The sequence below is a fragment of the Cydia splendana genome, chromosome 2, assembly GCF_910591565.1.
Source record: "Cydia splendana chromosome 2, ilCydSple1.2, whole genome shotgun sequence".
Taxonomy (NCBI): Eukaryota; Metazoa; Arthropoda; class Insecta; order Lepidoptera; family Tortricidae; genus Cydia; species Cydia splendana.
The window spans coordinates 3,342,454-3,366,616 of NC_085961.1; the positions used below are offsets into that span (position 1 = coordinate 3,342,454).

Consider the following 24,163-nt stretch of genomic DNA (forward strand, 5'->3'; position numbering starts at 1 on the left):
TCCGACTCGCACTTGGCCAGTTTTATTGTTGTTTTATTTGTAAACTGATTACTATAATTTAAATTATGTAATGATTTGTTTCAGATTCTCCAAAATGTATCTACAAGGATGTAGAAATACCTGCCTGGTGGTGGTGGCACTAACTATATGTAAGTAAATTATTTAATATATTACGAAATGTTGGTAATCGTGAGTGATTTCGTTGCCTACTAAGTTAGTACCTAAATACTAGAAGATTCGCTTTCAACTTGCCCGCAAATCGCCAGTGTGATAAGGCTCTTAAACTTCGTGTATACCTACTTAATTTTACTGGGTGCGAATAATTGTTACTCGTCAGATTTTGGAACGGTATGTGGCCTAGCGTGCGACTTTAATTCCGGAGGTCGTGGGTTCAAACCCTGGGTCGTAGCAATGAGTTTTTCAGAACTTATGTACGAAATATCATTTGATATTGCAAAAAGCCGGGACAACGCGAAGAAGATGTTTTCCCGGTATAATACTTACAAAAAATTCGTGGCACGCCTCACTCACACGCCTCACTCATGAATTGTTTTTTACTCTTTTGTCCATCCATTTTTTTTTACTATTTACTACAGTTTGGGTGTAATTTTTTTATAATTAATTATTGTTCGAACTCTAAAACAGAATTCACAATAATGAAATAAGTACCCATTAATTAATGTTTTATTTTATTTTCATGCATCTGTTATGATAAGTCTATCCATTTAATGGGTTTTCAACTGGATAAGTCTACATCTGCCGTGGCGTTGTAGTCGTGGACCTTCTTATATACCTACTTGTAGTTATAGTTGTCGACTCAGTCGTAGTACTCGCACGAGTTGTAGTCTCCGACGTCGAAATGCAAGGCCCGTCGTACAGAATATACCAGTCATGGAACGGGGTGGAGGGATGTTTGCACTTGTACTCGCAGATGCTGTGGTACGTGGTGTAGTCGTTGGCGCAATATTCGAACACCGGTTTGCAGCCGCACGGTCCACTTTGGCTCGCTACCACTACCCCTAACAGAATCACTGAAATGCAAGCAAAACTTATAAAGAATTTTAAACCTACGTTAAATACGATGCAACATTACGGGAAATGAAACAATTAACACGCCGTGTTTAGATTTTAACTCTCTTTTATAGATTTTGTCGTACGAGTATATAGGTAAACAGATTTTCATAAATAAGTTAGGTAAGTATAGATTCTTCTCTTAAGTTCTATGACATCAGCTTTTGCCGACTTTCAAATAGAAGAAGATGATATAGGTAAACAGATTTTCACAAATAAGTTAGGTAAGTATAGATTCTTCTCTTTAGTTCTATGATATCAGCTTTTGCCGACTTTCAAATAGAAGCAGATTTGAAGCGAAAAGTCCGTAGTCAGTCTACAGTTTTTCAACATTATTACTACCCGATTATTTTTATGAAACGGATACCTAGACGGTTATGTAACATCCGAGAATTCTTTACCCGGAACATATTTTCTTAAATTAAGTCAAATTAAGCTATTTCCATATTTTTTGTTCAATAAATATGTCAAATAAAAGTGACGCAGCGAGGAAACGCTACAACTCTATAACAAAAGGATGCTAATTTTACGAGAAAAACCAATCGCTTTGCTCGTCTTGGCGGGGGCACTACCGCGCCCCTAGATAGACTGCTAGTTCTAATGTAGTTTTTATAAATAATTAATAATTTCGAATCACAATTAATCCTACGTTGTTGTATCATTCATCTAGTCTTGTGTGGTATAATAAGCTTTAGAAATAAGTTTACGCTTTACATTATTCTTAAATTTATTAATTGATAATTCAGAAAAACTCTGTTTAAAACGTTTAAAGCGCTGCGAAATATCGACAACCATTTTGATAAATGAATTTTTACTTACTAATACTAAGCGCCAATATTGTCTTCATGTCTACCTCGAGTGCTGCCACAGTAGAGATTGATTAAATACTATTATCGTTTTATTAGCGTTTTAAAATTGCAATTTGTGACTAATTTGTACGTACACTCGAGCCTATAAGCACTTTAGTACATATAAAAGCAATTAAAATAAGTGAGGACAAAAGTTTGTTACACGTCCAAAACACTTTGTGGACTTTGAAGGATAGCATATGTATTCTAATAAAACACGTGATAGATCAGCTTTCCCAGAGACAATGTAAAACTAAAATACATTACAGTTAAGTATAGTATTTAGAAACTTTTATCCGATGACAAGTTTTTCGTAAACGGTAATTTTTTCGGAAACAAGAAAAAATATGTCATCATCGTCGTCTTCATATTCATATCACGACGCAAACAATCACCTGACACCAGCTATCAGAAAGTGGGTGGTGGGCATGCTTTCAGCTTTCTGATGCGTACGCGGTTTCATACTAACGAGGTAACGAGCGATTTATCGTAGGTCTGTTCGGAAAGAGAAGAGTCCTGGAATGTATTGGGCCCCATACATTCCACGACTCTTCTTTCTTTACTTTGTATAAAATGCGGCTCGATACGATAGATGTGATTCCGCCCTTATGCGTGTTCCTGTGTTGAAGCTATTCGTTATGGAGCGAAACATGTTGAGGTCGACTTAATAAACGTGAATGACGTTTTAATAAATTATGTATATTATGTATATGTCTGAGTCTCACGGAAATTTTGTTATTAAAAGCTTGAAAACATTAGAAAGTCTACTACAAGTTGTAAGGTAATGAGTAAGTATATTCTGCTATACAGTACTTATAATAAGTGATCTTAACCTTAGATAATAACCTTTATGGGTAAAAAATTAAAAAGAATATACAAGAACATTTTCAGTTACATGTATATTTTATGAACCTCCAGGTCTTTTTAGTATTAAGATTTATGTGCGTATTACGCACCTCTAACATATGTATCTTATATGACTGTATGTGTTCTGAATAAATAAATAAAAAATAAAAATAAAAAAACTTTTTTTAAATGTTATATTTTAATTACATGCACACTAAATGATAAGTCTATCCATTAAGTGAGTTAGTAATATACTCCTGCGATTCATATGCAGATGCCGTGGTCGGCGTAGTACTAGTGGGCCCGGTTGTAATTGTCGACTCAGTTGTAGTCCTACGTTGAGTTGTAGTCTCCGACGTAGAAATACAAGGTCCGTTGTACAGAATATACCAGTCATGGAACGGGGTGGAGGGATGTTTGCACTTGTACTCGCAGATGCTGTGGTACGTGGTGTAGTCGTTGGCACAATATTCGAACACCGGTTTGCAACCGCACGGTCCGAGTGGGCTCGCTACCACTAGCCCACATAGGGGTATTTGACCCAAAAAGCTGGCCAAAATATTTTTTTACATTTTTAACGTTTTTTATACTTAAATATGCCTAATATACTAAACGAATTTATTTTGGACTGATTTTGCATCTTGGTCGCTCGATTAGGATCATAAAATTAATTTTGAATAGAATTCATCAACTTTTAACAGAATCGATTGCTATTCAGAAGATGCGTCCCGTCATTAGGGTTACTAAAATGTGACAATTTAAACTGGACTAGTGGGTACCTTTTTCATCAGTTTTAAGGAATTATGGCGATTAATTAAATTAAGGTAAGACTGATAACTTTTAGTTTTGTATGTGACTGGGCCATTTGGAATTATGATAAGACGTAATATTAATACGTTTTTGTTTAAATTAAACCCTAATTTATAGGATTAAGATTATGAAAGTTATTGTCTATAACGTTTGGGTTTAAATTCATAGAAGTACGTAGGCCTGGCTATATGCCATTTTTGCTACCTACTCTGATATGATGTCATAAATAATCGCATATTCATTAAGTTTTACTGAATAGACATACAAAATGTCAAAACTACTATTGTACCTAATAGTATTCTGCCCTCCTAAGCTAAAAGGCAGTTTTTCGACATTTTGCCAAAATGGACTTTTTGTGATATTCGTAATGTAGAGATCAAGATGCATCGACCACTTTGGCCCGTTTTCCGATAAGTGGCTTAGTTTTCGAGAAAAATATCGTAAAAAGACCGTATTTGCACTAATATTCTAAGCGTTCCTAGTTTAAAAAGCGACTATTTGACAAAGCCAGGCTAAAACAACGTATATGCAGCTATACGTTTTTTTACGCTCTGGTTTGCGTAAAATCTTATCCACCATGTCTAGCCTAAAATAACGTATAAGCCAAAAACTAGGCTAAAAATACGTAAAAGACGCTATACGCGCTTTAAGATTAGGATCTTTAGCAAAATTTTAGATCTGATACTAGTCTAAAAAATCGTATAGTATTTTTTTTTGTTTAAATGTCTCATACGTCATTTAAGCCTAGTATCACTTAACTTTTTTACGTCACCATAATAGTCTTTAGAAACGTATAAATGTTATACGTTCTTCTTATTTTGTATGGACGTCGTATTAAACGCAAACAAACTTTTATAATGGTTGAAAGTGCGTCTAACTAGTCTATAACGCAGTATATGCTCCAACCTTCGTCATGCTCCCCGCGCGCCGAAAGACACCCTTATGCTAAGTAAAAGCCGTCAGCCGCAAGCGCAGGCTTGTGGCTGCCGGTATGCGAGCGGAGGTGGCATTTTGCGCGCGAAATATTGACCGAACGCCAAAGTAAGAAAAATACTTTATTATTGCATTACCATCATATGTTATCAATAATATGTAGTGTTTACAATCAGTACCTTCGAGTATTATCATTTTTATCAAGGTATATACTTTAAAATTGCCTCGCAAATACTTACGCTCGACAGCAAATACGTCTTTCTAGCGTAGTTTGTGATGATGAAATTGTTCATACGTACTTTTCTACAGCAAACGTTGTTTAAGTTTTATTTTTTCATTCGACGGTTTGACAGCTTTTATTTAAATAAAATCAAATTTATATTAGAGCTAATTGTATCGGGTTTAATTCCCTATAAGCCAAGTAGGTATTTGACATTACGAAGAGTTTAAATATTATTGAAAAATGTTTTGAAGGGAAATTTAATGAGAATTCTTATGGACAGAATAACATTTTCCGCCTAAGTATTTAGATAACCAGGACAAAGGACCATGGGCATCTTTGTATGGAACCTGGGTCCATCCAAAAACCAACTGAGAGTTACATATATATTAGGCCATTAAATACCTAAGTGGGTTTTATAAAAAAACAATATGTATCATAAAATAAGTTGGTATGTTTGTGTATTAGGTAATAGTTGTATGTTAAAAGAGTAAAAGCTATGAGTTTGTAATCTAATAGAAAAATAATTTCATTAAAATTTAAATCTGATTTTTAATTAGGTACAACCGCTAAAATGCGTTTTAGAATTAAATAAATGACAGAGTATGTGCAGGAATTAATACGAGTTTAATTTTATTGCTAATGTAGACTACACAACTCGCTAACGTCTTACCGTGCGATGAAACTCTCGATGATTCAATGCCTATTGATAACAAACTAAAATAACTATTAGAGATGCCACGAATTCGGTAAAACATTATGTATTATTGTGAGTTACGTGTATGCGAAAACTGGTCACCTACAAAGATAGATGGTTGCTAAGATTTAAGTTAGCAGCAAGCTGGGATCTCCATACAAACGTAGTTACGCTCTCATTTTAAAACGATTAGGTAGATTGCTCTAAAACTTTGTACTCACTAAAGGATAAGGTATATCTATGCCTGTAATTAATGTGTAGCTTCAGATACCATAATAAAAAAAATACAGCGAATATAAGTTTTTCATACAAAACTTATTTTTCCTCTATTTCATTAGTTTTGTTGGAATGTAAACTAATTAGGTACTGGTATAGATATACCTTATGTTATTGTATGTGCAATTTATTACAATCCAACACGTTGTTTTAAAATGAGTACGAATCTCCGTTTTTATGGGAAGTAGTAATTCGGCTGAGCTTATTGCGGACTCTTTTAAGTTTCGTTGCTCATGCTCATTAGAAGTACATGTAATGTCATTAGTAGAGTCGAGTAAATCTAGCCTATCATACAAATAAAATCAGAAAGACTGTACACATTCAAAATTTGTACATATTATGGGGTTATTCCCACCAGTTAGGTATCTACCACCAAGTTGTTACCAGTGGTAACTACTGGGAATTTATTTCCCACCTTTCTTCCCAGTAGCTACCAGCAACTCAGTTTTGTGGTAATTACTGGGAAGTTTTTTTCCAGTAGTTACCACTGGTAAATGATGGGATTTTTTCCCTAGTAGTTACCACCAACATTTTTTTACAGTACAATTTAAATGTCTTTTATCATATGAACAAAAAACACTATACTACTAAGCTTTTATTAAAAAAACGAGGTCCAGCGATTACTTTTTGGATTATAATCTTAATTACCATACAAAATTAACATATAAATCGGGTTATTCCCACTAGTTACCATCAAGTTGTTATAGTTAAATAGTAATAAAAACAGTATAAGTAGAATACTATAAAAATAGAGGCTTTATTGAACCCTAACAAAATTGTAGTAACTACTGGCGTACCCGTACTCCTGCTCGGAATCTGACCTGAGGGACGCGATGGTCAGGGCTGTCAGCACCGCTGCTTTCTGGGCATCCACTGTTTAAATTTAAGAGGAACCTCGACACGAGAGAAGAAGACTACTGGGGAAAAAATCCCACCTTTTACCAGTGGTAACTACTGGGAAACAAATCCCATTAGTTACCACTGGTAACAACTTGATGGTAACTAGTGGGAATAACCCAATTTATGTGTTAATTATGTATGGTAATTAAGATTATAATCCAAAAAGTAATCGCTGGATCTCGTTTTGTTAATAATAGCCTAGTAGTATGGTGTTTTTTGTTCGTATATAAATAAACATTTAAACTACGTGTCTATTTTTTATTCCCATTTCTTCCATAAATACTAATCTATAAAACCGTATATTCGGTGTTTTTGGTGGTATACGTTTTTTTACACTAGCACGCTAGTCGAAAATCTGGACAAAATCTTAATTTTTCCTAGTATACTAACCAAAAAGGCCGAATAGCTGCTATACGGTCTTTTAACTTAGGATTTCAAGTGGGAATTATTCATTGTTACTAAGCAAAAAGGCAGCATGTGACATATACGGCGTTTTTACCTAGTTTCTACTTCGTAACTAAGTTAGAACGCCGCATAACGCATGTTTACCGCCTTCTTGACTAGTACAACCTACACATTTTTAAGCTTAATACTAATCTAAAGTGTTTTTTATAAAATTAAAAAAAACTGAGCTGTTTAGAAACATACTACAAATACCTAAAATAAGTACATATATATACCTACCACATACAAAAAGAAAAAATGGAAAAAGTTTTTCCGTTTCGTAGAAATTCAAGAAAGATGTTTGGGTTGGTTTTTTGCGATTATCTCGAAACTAGCTTTTGTCGAAAAACTGCCTTTTAGACTAGGACGGCAGTATTATAGTATGTAAAAGTAAATTTTATCATCAAATTAAGATTACAAACAGAAATAACGTATACCTAATACTTTTTATAATAAAAGTAATTGTTATAAATTGTTTTGATATATATATGAATAAATATATATGGTACGACAGCAGTGATTCTGTACAAGTAATAATAACAAATAAAAAAAAGAAAACATTGGTTTTGTGGCTAAAAAAACGACCTATTCCAAGTTTAAGTATCCAAAATAACAAAAATGGGGAAAAACTTTACAGTGAATACATCTCTATAAGTTTTTGATAAAATAATTGTAAATTATAGTACTTGGAAGTAGTGTTCCTTAAATGCAAGTTGCAAATATTGCAACTAAATGGTAGGATTTACGCCAAATGGTACTAAAACAGTTGATTTGTTTGTACATTACGCCCTTTTTCTAATAAGATAAACAATAAAAAAGAGGCGTAAGGGACGCCCTTCTTAAAAACAGTCGTGTTTTTTGGCGTAACGGACATGCTATTTTCGTAAATAAGCATTGTATTATAAGTTCAAGCAATCAGTTTAAAAGAGCTCAAAAAGTTAAGAATAAGCCACATACATGCATATGTATATTCAAACAAACAAAAAAGTTATGATTTTTTTTCACAAAACAAAACTGTTTTTTGGCTCTCCTGAAAAATCGCGTTTTGTCCGTTAAGCCCTTTGAGCCTACGGTAGTCGATATATTTTGGTTACATACAGTGTTAAAATCATTAGAGTGTTAATTGTTTTAAAATACAGAATAAAATTAAAGTCTAGTTTCAGTAGATCGCCAAAGACGTCCAAATGGTTCTTACAGTGTAAAATCTATATATCTTATTATATATATTAGTTATATTAGTGTAGTGAAAATAAACCATATACAACTAAACCTATTAGAAATTAAAACTTATATCTAAACATACTCGATCAATTATCAAATTAATAAATTTCACTTCTTTTACATTTCCCTTCCAGACGCAAAGGTGCCCATCACGCTCGCCGCGTTGCCACGCTGGACCGCGACAGACAGCCAGTTAGTTCCAGTAGCGTATCCCGGTTACAGGTTCCTGAGTCAGCCACAAAGGCGACTCAGTTGTAGTACTCGCATGAGTTGTAATCTCCGTCGTCGAAATGCAAGGGCCGTTGTACAGAATATACCAGTCATGGAACGGGGTGGAGGGATGTTTGCACTTGTACTCGCAGATGCTGTGGTACGTGGTGTAGTCGTTGGCACAATATTCGAACACCGGTTTGCAGCCGCACGGTCCACTTTGGCTCGCTACCACTAGCCCTAACACAAACACTGAAATGCAAGCAAAAATTATAAAGTTTTTTAAACCTACGTTAAATATGATGCAACAAGTGTCTGATTACGGGAAATTAAACAATTAATAATCCGTGTTTAAATTTTAACGCTCTGTGTATAGTTTTTGTCGTACGAGTACGAGTAGTCGAATAGGTATATAGATAAACAGATTTTCATAAATTAGTTAGGTAAGTATAGATTCTTCTCTTTAGTTCTATGATCAGCTTTTGCTGACTTTCAAATGGAAGAAGATTTGAAGCGAAAAGATCCGTAGTCAGTTCAAAGTTTTTCAACATTTTTATTACCCGATTTTTTATGAAACGGATACCTAGACGGTTATGTTTATGTAACATCCGAGTATAATTTACCCGGAACATATTTTCTTAGTTAAAGTTTAATATCACCAACTTTGCTATTGATTTCTTGGTTTTTAATCAGTTTAAGCTATTTCCATATTTTTTGGTCAATACATTGTGAAATAAAAGTGACGCAGCGAGGAAACGCTACAACTCTATAACAAAAGGATGGTATTTTTATGAGAAAAAAACCAATAGACTGCTAATTGAATAAATACATTGAAGGCAATTTAATAAATAATTAATCATTTCGAATCACAATTAATCCCACGTTGTTTATCATTCATGTAGTCTTGTGTGGTATAATAAGCTTTCGTTATAAGTTTACGCTTTACATTATTCTTAAATTTATTAATTGATAATTCAGAAATAGACTGTATAAAATGTTTAAAGCACTGCGAATTATCGTCAACAATTTTGATAAATGAATTTTTACTTACTAATACTAAGCGCCAATATTGTCTTCATGTCTACCTCGAGTGCTGCCACAGTAGAGATTGATTAAATACTATTAGCGTTTTATAATGGCAATTCTGTGACTAATTTGTACGTACACTCGAGCACATTAGCAATTTAGCACACATAAAAGCAATTAAAATAAGTGAGGACGAAAGTTTATTATACGTCCAAAACACTTTGTGAACTTTGAAGGCTAGCATAATGTATTTAAAAAAATCACGTGATAGATCAGCGTACCCAGAGACAAAATAAAACTAAAATACATTACAGTTAAGTATATTTAGAAAATATTTAACATAATAATTGGCTGCTATTTAACTGATCACCAGATGGGCAAAAAATTAAAAAGAATAGAGAAGAACTTTTTTTAAATGTTATATTTTAATTACATGCGCCCTAAATGATAAGTCTATCCATTAAGTGAGTTAGTAATATACTCCTGCGATTCATATGCAGATGTCGTGGTCGGCGTAGTACTAGTAGGCCCGGTTGTAATTGTCGACTCAGTTGTAGTCCTACGGTGAGTTGTAGTCTCCGACGTAGAAATGCAAGGGCCGTTGTACAGAATATACCAGTCATGGAACGGGGTGGAGGGATGTTTGCACTTGTACTCGCAGATGCTGTGGTACGTGGTGAAGTCGTTGGCACAATATTCGAAGACCGGTTTGCAGCCGCACGGTCTAGATGGGCTCGCTACCACTAGTCCTAACAGAACCACTGAAATGAAAGCAATCATTTTATACCTACGTTAAATACGATGCAACAAGTGTCTGATTACGGCAAAGAAAATAATTAATAAGTCTTTTTTAGATTTGAACACTCTCTGTGTGTATTTTCTGTCGTAAGTATATACTTAAGACAATTTTCATAAATAAATTAGGCATGTAATGTTTATATTTTTTCTTTAGTTCTGATCAGCTACATATTAGCCGCACTTTTATGAACCGGATTTTTTAATGAAATGGATACCTACATGGCTATGTATCCGAGAATACTTTACCCGGAACATATAATATTTCTTAACTAAAGTTTGATAATTATCATCGACTTTGAGATTAAGTTCTTGGCATTTAATCAGGTCAAGTTATTTACATAAGTTTCAATATGTGAAATCGGAGTAAGTGACACAAAGCAGGTGTACTTAGTCGTTGGCTAGGAAACGTTATAACAACATGGGGCAATATTTACGGGAAATAACCAAGACTGCTTAAACCCCCAGGATTCATAAAACTTTACGGGCCTGATTAAGTTAAATGATGATTTATCCCTTTCTTACAAATACATAAGTCAAAATAACAGAAAAGGACAAACTATTATTAGCTAATTGTGGTTTGTAGCGCATTTATAAATAAGGGGGAAAGTGTTTTAAACGTTTTGCTTGTAGATAATTACAAGAGGATGCGAACGCGGCAAAATATCGGCAACGATTTAAAAAAACATAATTTTTACTTACTAGTACTAAGCGCTAATATTGTCTTCATGTCTATCTCAAGTACTGCCACAGTAGAGATTGATTAAATACTATTCGATTTTATAATGGCAATTTGTGTGACTAATTTGTACGTACACTTAAGCACATTGACACATGTAAAATTAAAATAAGTAAGAACGAAAGTTTGTTACACGTCCGAAAAACTTTGTGAACTTTGAAGGATGATGTACCTTTATTTTATAAAAAATCACGTGATAAATCAGCGATACCAGAAACAATACAAGAACTTAATACATTACAGTTTTTCGTCATACAACGTAATACTACGATTATTGGTTATTTTTTGCTCATAATCGATTTTATAACCGGTTATTGCATTACCCAGTAACGAAGAACTTCAACAGGAGCAAACTAACCGACGCAGATTGCAAGCTGAAGCTGCTGCTCTCCGCGATGGTAGACGAATCGATACTAAGCGAATCAGTAATTCAGGCAGTGTTTTGGCATGTGAAATAATGTTATGAAGAATTCCAATTTTTAATGGCACATAACATAATTTATTAGTTTATCCATTCATTGCATTAGAGACCGTAATCCACTCCGTGGTTGTAGTACTTTTTGTATACATCTTTCGTGTAGTTGTGGTCCTCCGCTCAGTTGTAGTCTCCGACGTAGAAATGCAAGGTCCGTTATACAGAATATACCAGTCATGGAACGGGGTGGAGGGATGTTTGCACTTGTACTCGCAGATGCTGTGGTACGTGGTGTAGTCGTTGGCGCAATATTCGAACACCGGTTTGCAGCCGCACGGTCCGAGTGGGCTCGCTGCCACTACCCCTAACAGAAACACTGAAATTCATGAAAATGATATACAAGAAATTTAAGCTTGCGTAAAATACGAAACAACAATTGTCTAATTACGGCGTTAATCGTGTTTTGATTTTAGCACTCTACCTATGTGTATCTTTGTGTCGTGCGTAAGCCAATTTTAGTAATTTTCTTCTTTTGTATCTACTGAATATACCTACCTATAAATAGTGATCGGTAGTAATGGTTTAATTTTATGGCAGCGTAATAAAGCTAAATTAAAGCTGAAATTATTAATTACGGTTAATAACTTTCATATGAACCTTATAAACGTCTCCTTCAAAACTTCCCTTACTTTCCTTTCTTTAACTCGACCACGCTGCCATGAAATTAAACCATTTTTACCAACGGCTATAGGATAACCTGTAGGTATATTTTACTAAATTTCAAAAAGGAGCACATTTGATGCAAAAAAAACCGTTTTTATAAACCATGTATATATCCGTTTCATTCGATGCTTTTTCTTAATTAAAGTTATTCAACTCTGCAATTTAATTCTTGATTCATAATCGGGTTGTTATATAAAAAAAAAAACATATTTTTCTACAAAATGTCAAACGAAATTAACGCAGCGACAAAACGGTATAATATAATACGAATAAATGGAGGCTATTCTCCGAGAAAAATAGAGCATTTTATTGTGTTTTAAAAGTTCTGCTTGGTATTTTTAATAAAGGATGCAAACACTGCAAACTATTATTATCATTTATTTAAATTACTTAGTTTTACTTACTAATACTAAGCGTCAATATTGGTTTCATGTCTGCCTCGAGGCAAGCAGCTCTGGCAGTAGCCACAGTAGAGATTGATTAAATACTATTAGACTTTTATAATGGCAGTTTGTGTGACGAATCTGTACACTCAAACACATTAACAAATATAAAAGCAATTAAATTAGAAAGAATGAAAGCCATAATTTTTTTACAAACTAATTTGTAATGTATTTATTATACGTATGTTCGGGTCAAACCTTGTAAGCTAAAGTAGGCCCATTTCCCATTATTTGATTGAGCTGACACTTCACATACATACCTATGTAAGTTAGGTGATAATTAATGCTATTGCATACCATACCATAATATTTTATGGTACCATGGAGTTGATCTGTTGATGGGCACAGGAGTTGGTCTTAGTCACTCTGTGATAAAACAACGCAATAAATCAAAACAAACTACATTAAAAAAAAAACAAAATGGCTGACTTTTTTTTATTTTTTTTTCAAATTGGTCTGAGCGCGCTGAGATTTGGCATGCGGCGAGCCTTAGGGCCCAAGATTACAATGTCAAAATTTTTTTTTGGATAAATCTAAAATGGCGGCGGACACGGGCAAAGTCAAGTTTCCAAGTAGGTTAAGTGAGCCCGAAGGGCAAGCTTCAGGCTGGGAGGCAGAAGGCCGACCCCGGCGGAGGGCCGAAAGCCCGGAGCCTTCACCCCGAGCTCCCATGCATGTCAACCCCAAGTAATGTAAAGCGAGGCCGAAGGCCGAGTTGCGGGATTGACCAACAAAGCAAATTCCTATACAAAAACTGTGTTAAGTGAGTTCGAAGGGCGAGCTTCAGACCGGGAGTCCGAAGGCTGACCCCTGCGGAGGGCCGCAGGCCCGGAGCCTTCACCTCGACTCCCAAGCGTGCAACCTCCAGTAAAGCGAGGCCGAAGGCCGTGCTGCGTGAATGCGGTGCTTCCAAGCGTTCTACCAAGTCAACTGTCTTGATAAGCGAAGCCGGCGGGCCGAAGGCCCGACGACGAAGCGTTGAGACTTGCGAAGGCCGAAGGCCGAGCTCCGCGTAGGGCCGAAGGCCCGAAGCGTCACACGAGAGGGGGAAGTTACACGAGAGCTTGTCAAGACACTTTTACTATTGGATCGTGTTTAAGCTCCAACTTCCCGCTTGAGCCCCGAAGCAAAACCATCCCTCCCAAGTGTTAATAAGCGAAGCGGGGGGCCGAAGGCCCGACGCTGAGCTTCGAACCCCAGCGAACGCCGAAGGCCGAGCTCCGCGTAGGGCCGAAGGCCCGGAGCGTACCTTACGATTTCCCAAGCACGCGAGGCCGAAGGGCGAGCTGCGGGAATGAAGTGCTCGCATGCGGATCATTTCGTCCTAGCAAAAGTACAACTTTATTTCTTTTTCCATTTGCAAAATAAACTACTACACAAAAACTACAGCACCGTCATCAGAACCAACAACAATACAACAAACAACACGCGCTCCGCGGGGGCTCTAGGGCACCGTGCACCAAGCAACCAACTAGTTCAATACTTACAGGCTTATAATTATATTTTGTATGACTAATGGGTACGTACACTCAAGGCACTCAAGCACACAAAAAAGTAAAAAGTAAGAACGAAAGTGTGTTACACGCCGAAAACACTTTTTATTTATAAAATATAGATGGAATGAAAAAAAAAATACTGATTGCAATAGCATAATTTAGTGTACCTACTTACGACGAAATGCCTCTTACGACATTTGGATTTTTCGCTGTCGATATATTGGCGGATAAATTGAGGCTAAACGAATCGCTCATCCACGAAAGGCAGTTTTTTGTCATTTCAAATAATGTAGTATTAAATATTAGATTTTTTATTAGCACAAAACATAATTAATTAGTTCATCCATGTAGGCCATCACCGATCGTCCTCCAGTCGTCAGTAGTAGTTGTCCGTCTAGGTGTAGGTGTAGTCCTCCACTCAGGTGTAATCCACCGCTCAGTTGTAGTCCCTGACGTAGAAATGCAAGGCCCGTTATACAGAATATACCAGTCATGGAACGGGGTGGAGGGATGTTTGCACTTGTACTCGCAGATGCTGTGGTACGTGGTGTAGTCGTTGGCGCAATATTCGAACACCGGTTTGCAGCCGCACGGTCCGCGTGGGCTTGCTTGCCTTATAAGTATCACTAAAATACAAGAAAAATATATTATGAACTATATACTTGCGTAAAATATGACTCCACAACCGTCTCACTACAGCAAGAAAGTAAAATAAATCGTGTTTTGACTTCAGCACTCTATGTATGTGTATCTTTGTTTCGTATGTAATTCGTAATTCTTCTTATGTATCTGATGATATCAGCTAATTATTTTGCCGATTTTAAAAAAGATTTTAAGGGAAATATCCGCACTCAATTTACAATTATTCTGCATTTTAGTTAATAACCGATGAATGTATCCGATTCATTAGGTATATTTAGAGGTTTCTTAATTAAAGTTTAGTGTCATAATTATCTGCAACTTTCTTTTGTTATTTTAGTCGGGTTAAGCTTATTTATTGCATATTTTCTTTAATAATTATGTCAAACGAAACTGGCGCAGCGAGAGAGAGGTCAAGCGAGAGAATAACAAAAATAGGCGATTTTCACGAGAAAAAAGATAAACAGAGTGTTTTAAAATGTTTGCTCGGTATTAATAGATGATGCGAACACTGCAATGTTTACTTACTAAAACTAAGCGCCAATATTGTCTTCATGTCTACCTCGAGGCAAGCAACTCTAGCAGTGGCCACAGCAGAGATTGATTTAATACTATTAGACTTTTATAATAGAAATTAGTGTAACTAATTTGTACGTGCACTCAAGCACATTAGCACATGTAAAAGCAATTTAAATAGGTAAGAACGAAAGCCAAAATTTACTATTTGTAATTTAAATTACCGGTTTTTAATGCGATGGAATGATATAGAAATATCGCTTGCTCCATCTAGCGCATAACTGCGTCCCTGACGCTTGCTAAGTCTCGGCACACGTGTAAATTCTGTTCAACTTTGTCTATCTAACAATAAAAATGTTAAAATAACTAATAGGGTAATAAAATTGTCAACAGTTTGTTAGATTTGTCAAACCTTTGTGAAAAACATCATTACAAGAAAATATTGACGAGGGGAATGGGTTTTTGGATTCATTGTATCGAGAGTTTAAATTTCAAATATTGTAATGGACAAATGCAAAAAAAAACATATTGAATTATACCCATATCTGACAATGTGTTTTTAAGGTACCGTATCTCAAAAGGAAAAATTTGAACCCTTATAGGATCACTCGTGCGTCTGTCTGTCTGTCTGTCCGTCTGTCACAGCCTATATTCTCGAAAACTACTGGACCAATTAAGTTGAAATTTGGTATACATATGTAAATTACTGACCCAAAGATGGATATGTAACGTAAACAAATGAATTTTAAATATAGAGGCTACTTTTGGGGGGTAAATGAGAAAGTTAAAAAATAAAGTTTTTTAAACTATATCGTATTATATATCAAATGAAAGAGCTCATCTTGAGAATTTCAGATATATTTTTTTATTAATTTTAAAATACATAGGTTAGAAGTTATTTAAGAAAATAGCCAAATAATTACTATTCCCTCCTTTGTCATCGAAACTACTGGCTCTAAAATTTTGAAAAAAATACACAAAATCGTTTTTTACCTATATATGTCAGGAAAACCTATTAAAAATATGCAGTCAAGAGTGAGTCGGACTTAATGTACGGAACCCTTGAAACGCGAGTCCGACTCGCACTTGGCCGGTTTTTTTAATAATTATATCCTTTTCTAAAAAAACATTTTCTACACCAATAAAATAAGTATATATGTACATAATGTATAAAATACGAAAATGTATATTTATACAGATTGGATGTCTTGAAGAAATCTTATTTTTTGTTGAAACTTGACGACACAGACACATACCACTTAAAATTTGATGCATACAACATAGACATTAAAACTTTAGAAAGTTACAACGAACTTTGACTGTGGCCTGACTCATTATTTCAAACGTTTCATTATAAAACGTCTGTCATACAGATCGAAAGAGAAATAAACACTAATTTTAATGGCATGTTTATTTTACTTACGACAAAAATGTCCCTTACGACATTTGAAATTTCCGCTGTGTATATTGGCTGACGAATCGAAGCTAAGCTAATCGCTCATCCAGGAAAAGCAGTGTTTTGGCACTTTAAATAATGTACTATTCATTATTCGAATTTTTAATGGGACGCTACATAATTAATTAGTCTATCCATTTATTGGATTAAGGGGCATAGTAAAAGTTGTACGTGTCCTTCGTCTTGTCACTCCATTTATTGGATTAGGGGGCATAGTTGTTGAACGTTGCCTTTGTCCTGTCCCTGTCCGTGTCCGCCGCAAAGAGGACCCAGTTGTAGTACTCTGCTCAGGTGTAGTACTCTGATCAGCTGTAGTACTCTGATCAGCTGTAGTCTCCGACGTAGAAACGCAAGTCCCGGTATACAGAATATACCAGTCATGGAACGGGGTGGAGGGATGTTTGCACTTGTACTCGCAGATGCTGTGGTACGTGGTGTAGTCGTTGGCGCAATATTCGAACACCGGTTTGCAGCCGCACGGTCCGAGTGGACTCGCTACCCCTAGACCTAACAGAATCACTGAAACGTAAGAAAATTGTATTAGGAAATTTAAACTTGATTATGGCAAAGAAAGCAAAGAAATCGTGTTTAGATTTTAATAACCCTTCAAGTGGCGCCACCGAAAACGCGAAAAGTAGTCAAGTGGCGGGGCCCCGGTGGGTGGTCAGCGCAGATTAAGAAAATTTTACAAAATCGTCGATTTAAGCTTGTCTATGTTTGAAAGTATATTAAATCACATATTGTTAGAATCAGCGTTATATAGGCTATTTGAATATAGCAATTAAATTATTCTAATGTTTATACATTTGGCCAGACGTAATCAAACTCCGGAAGAATGACAGTTTTCCAGCTTCCTTGTTAAAAATGACTACCACCATAAAACTAATTGATTATTGGAGGTAATTGCTATTTAATTATCAAAGGAAGACTTTTATCTTTAAGATTAAATCAATAAAAAAGACCTAAGATACAATTTCTTTTACAAAACAAACTAGCTAACTAACTAATATGGCTCAGCGATCCAAAGAGGATCTTGGCCTCCGAAACGAGAGCATGCCACTTTTCCCGATTCTGCGCCGTTTCCTGCCAATTATCGGCTTGAAGCTGACGCAGATCCGCTTCCACACTGTCTCCCCAGCGGTATCTGGGCCGACCTACCGGGCGGCTACCAGTCGGTCTTCCCAGGTACGCCCTCTTGGCAGCCCGATCCTCTCCCATTCTTAATAGGTGACCGAACCAGCGAAGTCTGTGGGATTTCGTTTCGCCGATGATATTGGCGTTTACAAAACAACCTCTTAAAAAACGAGACTGACCTCGGACTAGGCGGTCGCTCCCGAATCAATGGTCCTCACCAACAAATTTTATACCAAGTGTTTTTGTGTTTCTTATGGTATGCTATATCCTTCTCTAACTCGCTACCTAATTTTGGGCGCTAGAAGAGCGTAACTATACTTAAATGCGTTCAATTTCACCTCTAAATACGTCAACACCTCATTAACCACTCACTGGTGGATGACAGTTTACTGGTTTTCGCATCGACCATTCACGGGTTGACCGCCACTTGAAGGGATAACCGATATCATTAGAGCAAAAAAGAGAAATTAATCTTAACCTTTTTAAACTTAATCTTTATCGACTTATCGTGATTTGTATGCGTTCCATTCGGTGTTTTTGATTAGAATTAGGTACTTTATCCGGGTACATATTTTTCTTAACTAAATTTTAATATCATCAACTTTGCAATTTATTTCTTGGTTCTGAATCGGGTTAAGCTTTTTGCATATTTTTGTTCAACATGTCAAACAAAAAATGACCTAGTGAAAACGATTTCAATAACATAACTTTTACTCACTGCTAAGCGCTAATATTGTCTTCATGTCTGCCTCGAGTATTGCCAAAGAATATAGGAAAAAAATTAAGAAACTTTTATAATGGCATTTTGTGTGACTAATACGTATGTACACTGAAACACATCTTGTGTAAAATATTAAGAATAAAGTGTGAAACGCCGAAACCACTTGAAAACTTGAGAGAACAACATTTCAACTAAGAGAGGTCAGAGACAACTGAATAAAGAGTATATTAATAATATGTATATAAGTATGTTTTATTTCGAAAATACTTTAGTATTAAAATAAACAAGCACAGTTTTTAGGACATTTTAACCCACCGACGAACCTCCTAATGAAAAGTAAATAAAAAATTGTGACAATCGTTCTTTCATTAATGGCACAATCAAAGGAAATTTGGTAGAGTTAGACCAAGAAAAGTCTGCAACGATTTTGATAGCACACGCAGTGTAAGTGTTATTTTAAACGTCAAACTTCTATGAAGTTATGACGTATTAATTAACACTTGCACTGCGTATGCTATCAAAATCGCTGCAGACTTTTCTTGGTATAACTGTAAGTATGTTAATTAAAACCCCTTTTTTCATGGTCACACCATTTGACATTTGGCGGACTCGAGACACCGCTGCTGCCATCTTGGAAAATGTGTACCATGTTCATGCATGTGTGCATGTTTGTATTTTACTCTGACTATTATTATTTTATTTACGCACTCTATGAGAATGTGGTCTATGGCAACATAGCTGAAGAATTCTACTCAAAAAAGGCCTGGGTACATACTTTTGCGGAAAAAATACATCTTCTATGTAAAATCTATACTCAAATATTAGCTGTAACGATATTAAAATATAGCTCATATTGAAATATTGTAAGGCTCCGGTTTTTATGCCAACCTTTAAAAAAATTGTATCTATTTTTTAAGCTACCCGAAATCTGTTACTTAGCTGCCTGTTTAAATACGTGCCAAAATATTTTTTTTGCGTCATATTACAACAATGACATACATAGTTGTCAGTCTGTTCTGTTTATTAGTCTCTGATTTGTACGAATAAATAAGTTTGTTTTTTTCTCACGTAATATCCTAATCAAGGTGTTAATTAACTGGTATCATAATTATGATACGCAGTAATAAAATCGCGTATCAAATTCAATTAAAACTCAATTAATTGCATATCATAGCCAAAAATTAATCAATAACCATTAACACCCACATAATGTGCCGAGAAAATTGATTTTTTAATACAAAAAGTTTTAACATAGAATCGGGCTCTTTCGATTTTGCTAGAAGAAAAAAAACCCAAAATTTATATTTCCATTTCGTCACCAGTTTTCATAGATTTTTTATGACGGCAACGCAATGGAATGAACAACAAAAGTATGAAAATATTTGGACACTTTTCTTCTCCGATAGAAAAAGCTCGAGATTTTGACCGGAAATAATATAAAATTTCCCAATTCTAATTTTATATAAGATGGCCAGAAATCCTGGTAATATTCTTGTTCCCTCCCTTAGTCCAGGTTCTATCTGGGGTTGGGCTTACTTATACAAACAGGAACAATCCTAATTGTACATCGGTGGACCTTATTACAAAAGGCATAAAGTCCACCGATTAACATAAGGTTACAGTTAACAGTGTGGGCGATGGTCCGGCTGCGACAGAACTCTCACCGCTCAGTCCTGGGTTGTCGTAGGGGTTAGGTTTCGCGCTTTTATTTCTTCATTTGATATTTAACATGTTTGATAATAATCATGTGAGTCATGTCTTCCTCTTCCCAGGGATTTTACGGGACATTTAAAATGGACTTAAACCATAAAAATGTGGCATTTGCTTTGTTTTATTTATTTCACCTAATATCACAATCGGATTAGGTCTAACCTCGAAATCTCTAGAAGACTCCTGAAATTTGGCATGTATGTTAATTAAAGGTCTCTTTTTCATGTCCATAATATTTGTCATTTGGGGACTTCGAGGAACCGCCGCCATCTTGGAGAAATTTGCATTTTACTCGGAATCTAAGTTCTCTATGACAATAAGATGAATAAAAATGTAGGCGCCAAGGGACCCTAACAATATAATTTCATTTATATTGTTAGGTACCCTTGGCGCCTACATTTTTTAAGAAAATTTGAATTTCTTGCCCTTTTCTTCCGACAAAGTTTTTTGACCGGCTATATATATTCCTTTTTTACTATTTTTGTACACGACAATGTGCGTGAGTGTAGTTTTTTAATGACTATATATGTGACATTAGTCACATATATACTCGTAGTCATTAAAAAAGCCAGAGTTTTCTCATTTTTGTGGCAGTACTTGTAGTGAACATGAAGACTATAGTGGCACTGTGTTTCAGTAAGTAAACATTCGTTATATGAAGAGGATAATGGACGCCTGGACGGCCGCAACTCCATACAAATGTAGTTCTTTTTTCGTCTCTGGATACTGACATTATGGAAAATAATTTTACCCAATTTGAAGTACATATATAAACTATTAGCCCTTCGTGTGATTTTTTATTTTATTTTTTTATTATAATAGAGTTAGGAGCGAAAAACAATTTCCATAAAAAAAATTAAAAGCACGTAATAACCCACGCACGCACGTATAATGCTTTAAAAATCGAAATATGCCCAGTGAATGGGCATATTAGCTATAATAGCCTTAATTAATACCTATAGGTAACTCTACATCAAATTGTGTAAAAATATCTTGTAATATATGCTATTGTCCAGAGAGGAAAATCTAGACTACGTTTGTATAGAGAAGCGGTCACGAATTGACGGTAACTATTTTCACCAACCCTTATTTGCAAGAACTCATCATTGGCCTTTGCGTCTATTGCAGACGATTTACGGTGTAACATACATTACACCGCCTGGAATTAAGGAAACGTAGGGATGCCCAGCACCTGCATTACCCTCACGGCTTCGCTGTCTTATCCCACAGGAAAGGCGAGCAAATACACGTGGAATACGTGTGTGTAGTGTGTGTGTGTGTGGTTTCAAGTACTAACATTAATAACGGGACTTGATTGTGTTTCAGTGGTTCTGTTAGGGCTAGCGGTCGCCCAGGAACGTGGACCGTGCGGCTGCTTAAAGACCTTTGCTTTTTGCGCCAACGACTACCAGACATACCAAAGCATCTGCGAGTACAAGTGTAAACACCCCACCGTCCAGTTTCAGGACTGGTTTATACTGTACCAAGGAGAGTGTCAGTCTTAGTCTGATGTTTTGTCCAATAGATGGAGTTACCGTGTATGTCGTGTGGCATTAAAAATTAAAACATTTACACGTTTGTTTTTGCAGTGGCGTAGTATGAAGAAATCTCGGCGTAGGCGAAGTCGCATATAAATACATGCCCCTTTTACAATGTGTAAATAATAAAAAAGGCTGGCTCCCGAGGCCTGTGTGAGGCCGCGGGCGAGGGGCCGTTTCGCCCATGTCTATATTAGCTACGCCACTGTGTTTATAATTATTGGTTCCTTACTTTACTATGTTTTGAGGTTACGAATGATATCGCCCGCACTTCGATATCGACGACCGGCATGTATTACAGTCGTAGTCAGAAATAAAATATAATAAACATAAACATAATTTATTTAAAAAAACCGGGCAAGTGCGAGTCGGACTCGCGCACGAAGGGTTCCGTACCATAATGCAAAAAACGGCAAAAAAAAACGGTCACCCATCCAAGTACTGACCCCGCCCGACGTTGCTTAACTTCGGTCAAAAATCACGTTTGTTGTATGGGAGCCCCACTTAAATTTTTATTTTATTCTGTTTTTAGTATTTGTTGTTATAGCGGCAACAGAAATACATCATCTTTGAAAATTTCAACTGTCTAGCTATCACGGTTCGTGAGATACAGCCTGGTGACAGACGGACGGACGGACAGCGGAGTCTTAGTAATAGGATCCCGTTTTACCCTTTGGGTACGGAACCCTAAAAACACGTATTTCATGGTATTTTTCATATAAAACAAAGACTCAAAAACAGTGATGGTTTACATGTGCCCGAACTAGGATTCCCTGTGTTTCAAGCGAAATGTATTTATAGGTACAGAACTACTCATTATAACAATTTGAAATGCATACCTACCTATTTATATATTTTTGAAATATAGACTTATCTTCGAAACTACTGGCCTAAAAGAGTGAACAAAGTGTGTGCACGTTGCACGTGTATATAAACGGCATAATTATTTTCATAAAAAAATTACACGAATGATATTGTCATTGCAAATACCGTAAAATGGGGTGAGTTGGGTGAAATTTGACTTTCAAACCTCGATAAAATTTTATTTTTACATGTGAAAACTGAATGGTGTATATAATAAGTGGTTCGGACGTTTGTATTTTAGTTTGTATTTTATTTTGGGTAGTTCCATTTCATAACTTTGACGATAAAGAGGAAAACCCACCTCACCCCGTAGTGCCTCGTATTTGGGGTGAGAGGGTTTTTCATACAAAGGTGATTTTGGAAGATTGTTGGATCGTTTTTTTTATTATGAATATTACTATAGCTCCATTTTAAATTGGAATACGTTATTTTTGTAGCAGTAGCCTTAAAAACCCACCTCACCCCCCTCTCAATCCTTCTCTCCCCATTCATAACCCATAGCTCCCCGCGAAACCTACTCACCCCGTTTTACGGTACTATGCAGAGTAAGTATATTATTAATATGTATGGTCACACAATTAAAGCTCTCTCGACGAATAATCGGTAATACCACAAAGCGGCAATCGCCTGGACGAATAGATTTAAACTCCTTTACAATTAATTATTTAATTATCGAATGTAATCGATTCGGCGCGCGCAGTACTTTGAAATAAGTGGTTAATGTGGTCGCCGATAAAAGATTCACCGCTTATTTTGTCCAGCCATTTAAATAATGGAGTTATTGCGCAGGGGCTATAACGACAGTAGGGAAATAAAAGTAGAAGTACGGTCAGCCAAGAAGTGGTCTACCACTTTTCGACTCTATCAATCAGATGATAGAGTCGAAAAGTGGTACACCACTTTCTTGGCTGACTTTACCCTCACCATGCTTTGGACTCCCTCCCTCCCCTCCCTTAAAGGGATAAGTTCGCCATTGTACACATTAATTGTATTCTTTTTATGTTATGTACAGTCAGCAGCAGAAGTTGCTAAGCGGGCGAGGTGTTCAAAAGGTGACAAGATATCGAAATTTTGTGTGAAATATTGAATGGACGAGCCCTTGGTAAAAGTCATATTATAAATGGGTACGGTCTCCGTCGATAAAGTTAGTGTTGCCAGATAATCAATTTTAACATTGATAACGTAACGGGGTTTGGAAGTGACAAACGCCTGCTACTGCTTACAGTTTTATTGTGTTTCATGCATCCGTAATTAATACGTTATTTATTTCAGTAAGTAGCTACTGTCCTTTGAATTGTTTCCCGCTCTCATTTCCCAATACTTATTGTGTAATAAATATTGAAATAATGAAGTTTTCGCATTTTTACGTAGGTACATCCCAATAAAACGGAAAAAACTGGTCAAGTGCGATAATTTAAATCGCGCACCGACGTTTCCTTACAAACTTTCAATTGTTTTATTTAACTGGATAA

At 35.9% G+C, this 24,163-nt stretch overlaps 1 protein-coding gene and 5 long non-coding RNA genes across 7 annotated transcripts in view; 2 read left to right on the forward strand and 4 right to left on the reverse strand.

Moving 5' to 3' along the window:
• The window catches only part of LOC134802938 (uncharacterized), a 216,575-nt gene that overhangs the window by 142,896 nt on the left and 49,516 nt on the right, over window positions 1-24,163 (reverse strand). The window lies entirely within an intron of this gene.
• Window positions 1-24,163, forward strand: part of LOC134802410 (uncharacterized) — a 204,206-nt gene that overhangs the window by 87,385 nt on the left and 92,658 nt on the right. For both annotated transcript variants that reach the window (XM_063775078.1, XM_063775070.1), the window contains exon 2: window positions 85-149. In XM_063775078.1, coding sequence (XP_063631148.1) covers window positions 95-149 — 55 coding nt within the window. In that variant the 5' untranslated portion in view covers window positions 85-94. The remainder of the gene's footprint in view (window positions 1-84; window positions 150-24,163) is intronic.
• LOC134799005 (uncharacterized) lies at window positions 820-2,026 on the reverse strand. The gene is made up of 2 exons (XR_010145297.1): window positions 1,891-2,026; window positions 820-1,031 (listed from the first exon to the last, which is right to left on the reverse strand). It is a non-coding gene; the product is annotated as an uncharacterized LOC134799005 (long non-coding RNA).
• LOC134799008 (uncharacterized) lies at window positions 9,807-12,655 on the reverse strand. Its single transcript, XR_010145298.1, has 3 exons — window positions 12,579-12,655; window positions 11,360-11,827; window positions 9,807-10,263 (listed from the first exon to the last, which is right to left on the reverse strand). It is a non-coding gene; the product is annotated as an uncharacterized LOC134799008 (long non-coding RNA).
• On the reverse strand, window positions 14,409-15,358 carry LOC134799014 (uncharacterized). Its single transcript, XR_010145299.1, has 2 exons — window positions 15,281-15,358; window positions 14,409-14,739 (listed from the first exon to the last, which is right to left on the reverse strand). It is a non-coding gene; the product is annotated as an uncharacterized LOC134799014 (long non-coding RNA).
• LOC134799020 (uncharacterized) lies at window positions 20,827-21,861 on the forward strand. Its single transcript, XR_010145300.1, has 2 exons — window positions 20,827-20,925; window positions 21,616-21,861. It is a non-coding gene; the product is annotated as an uncharacterized LOC134799020 (long non-coding RNA).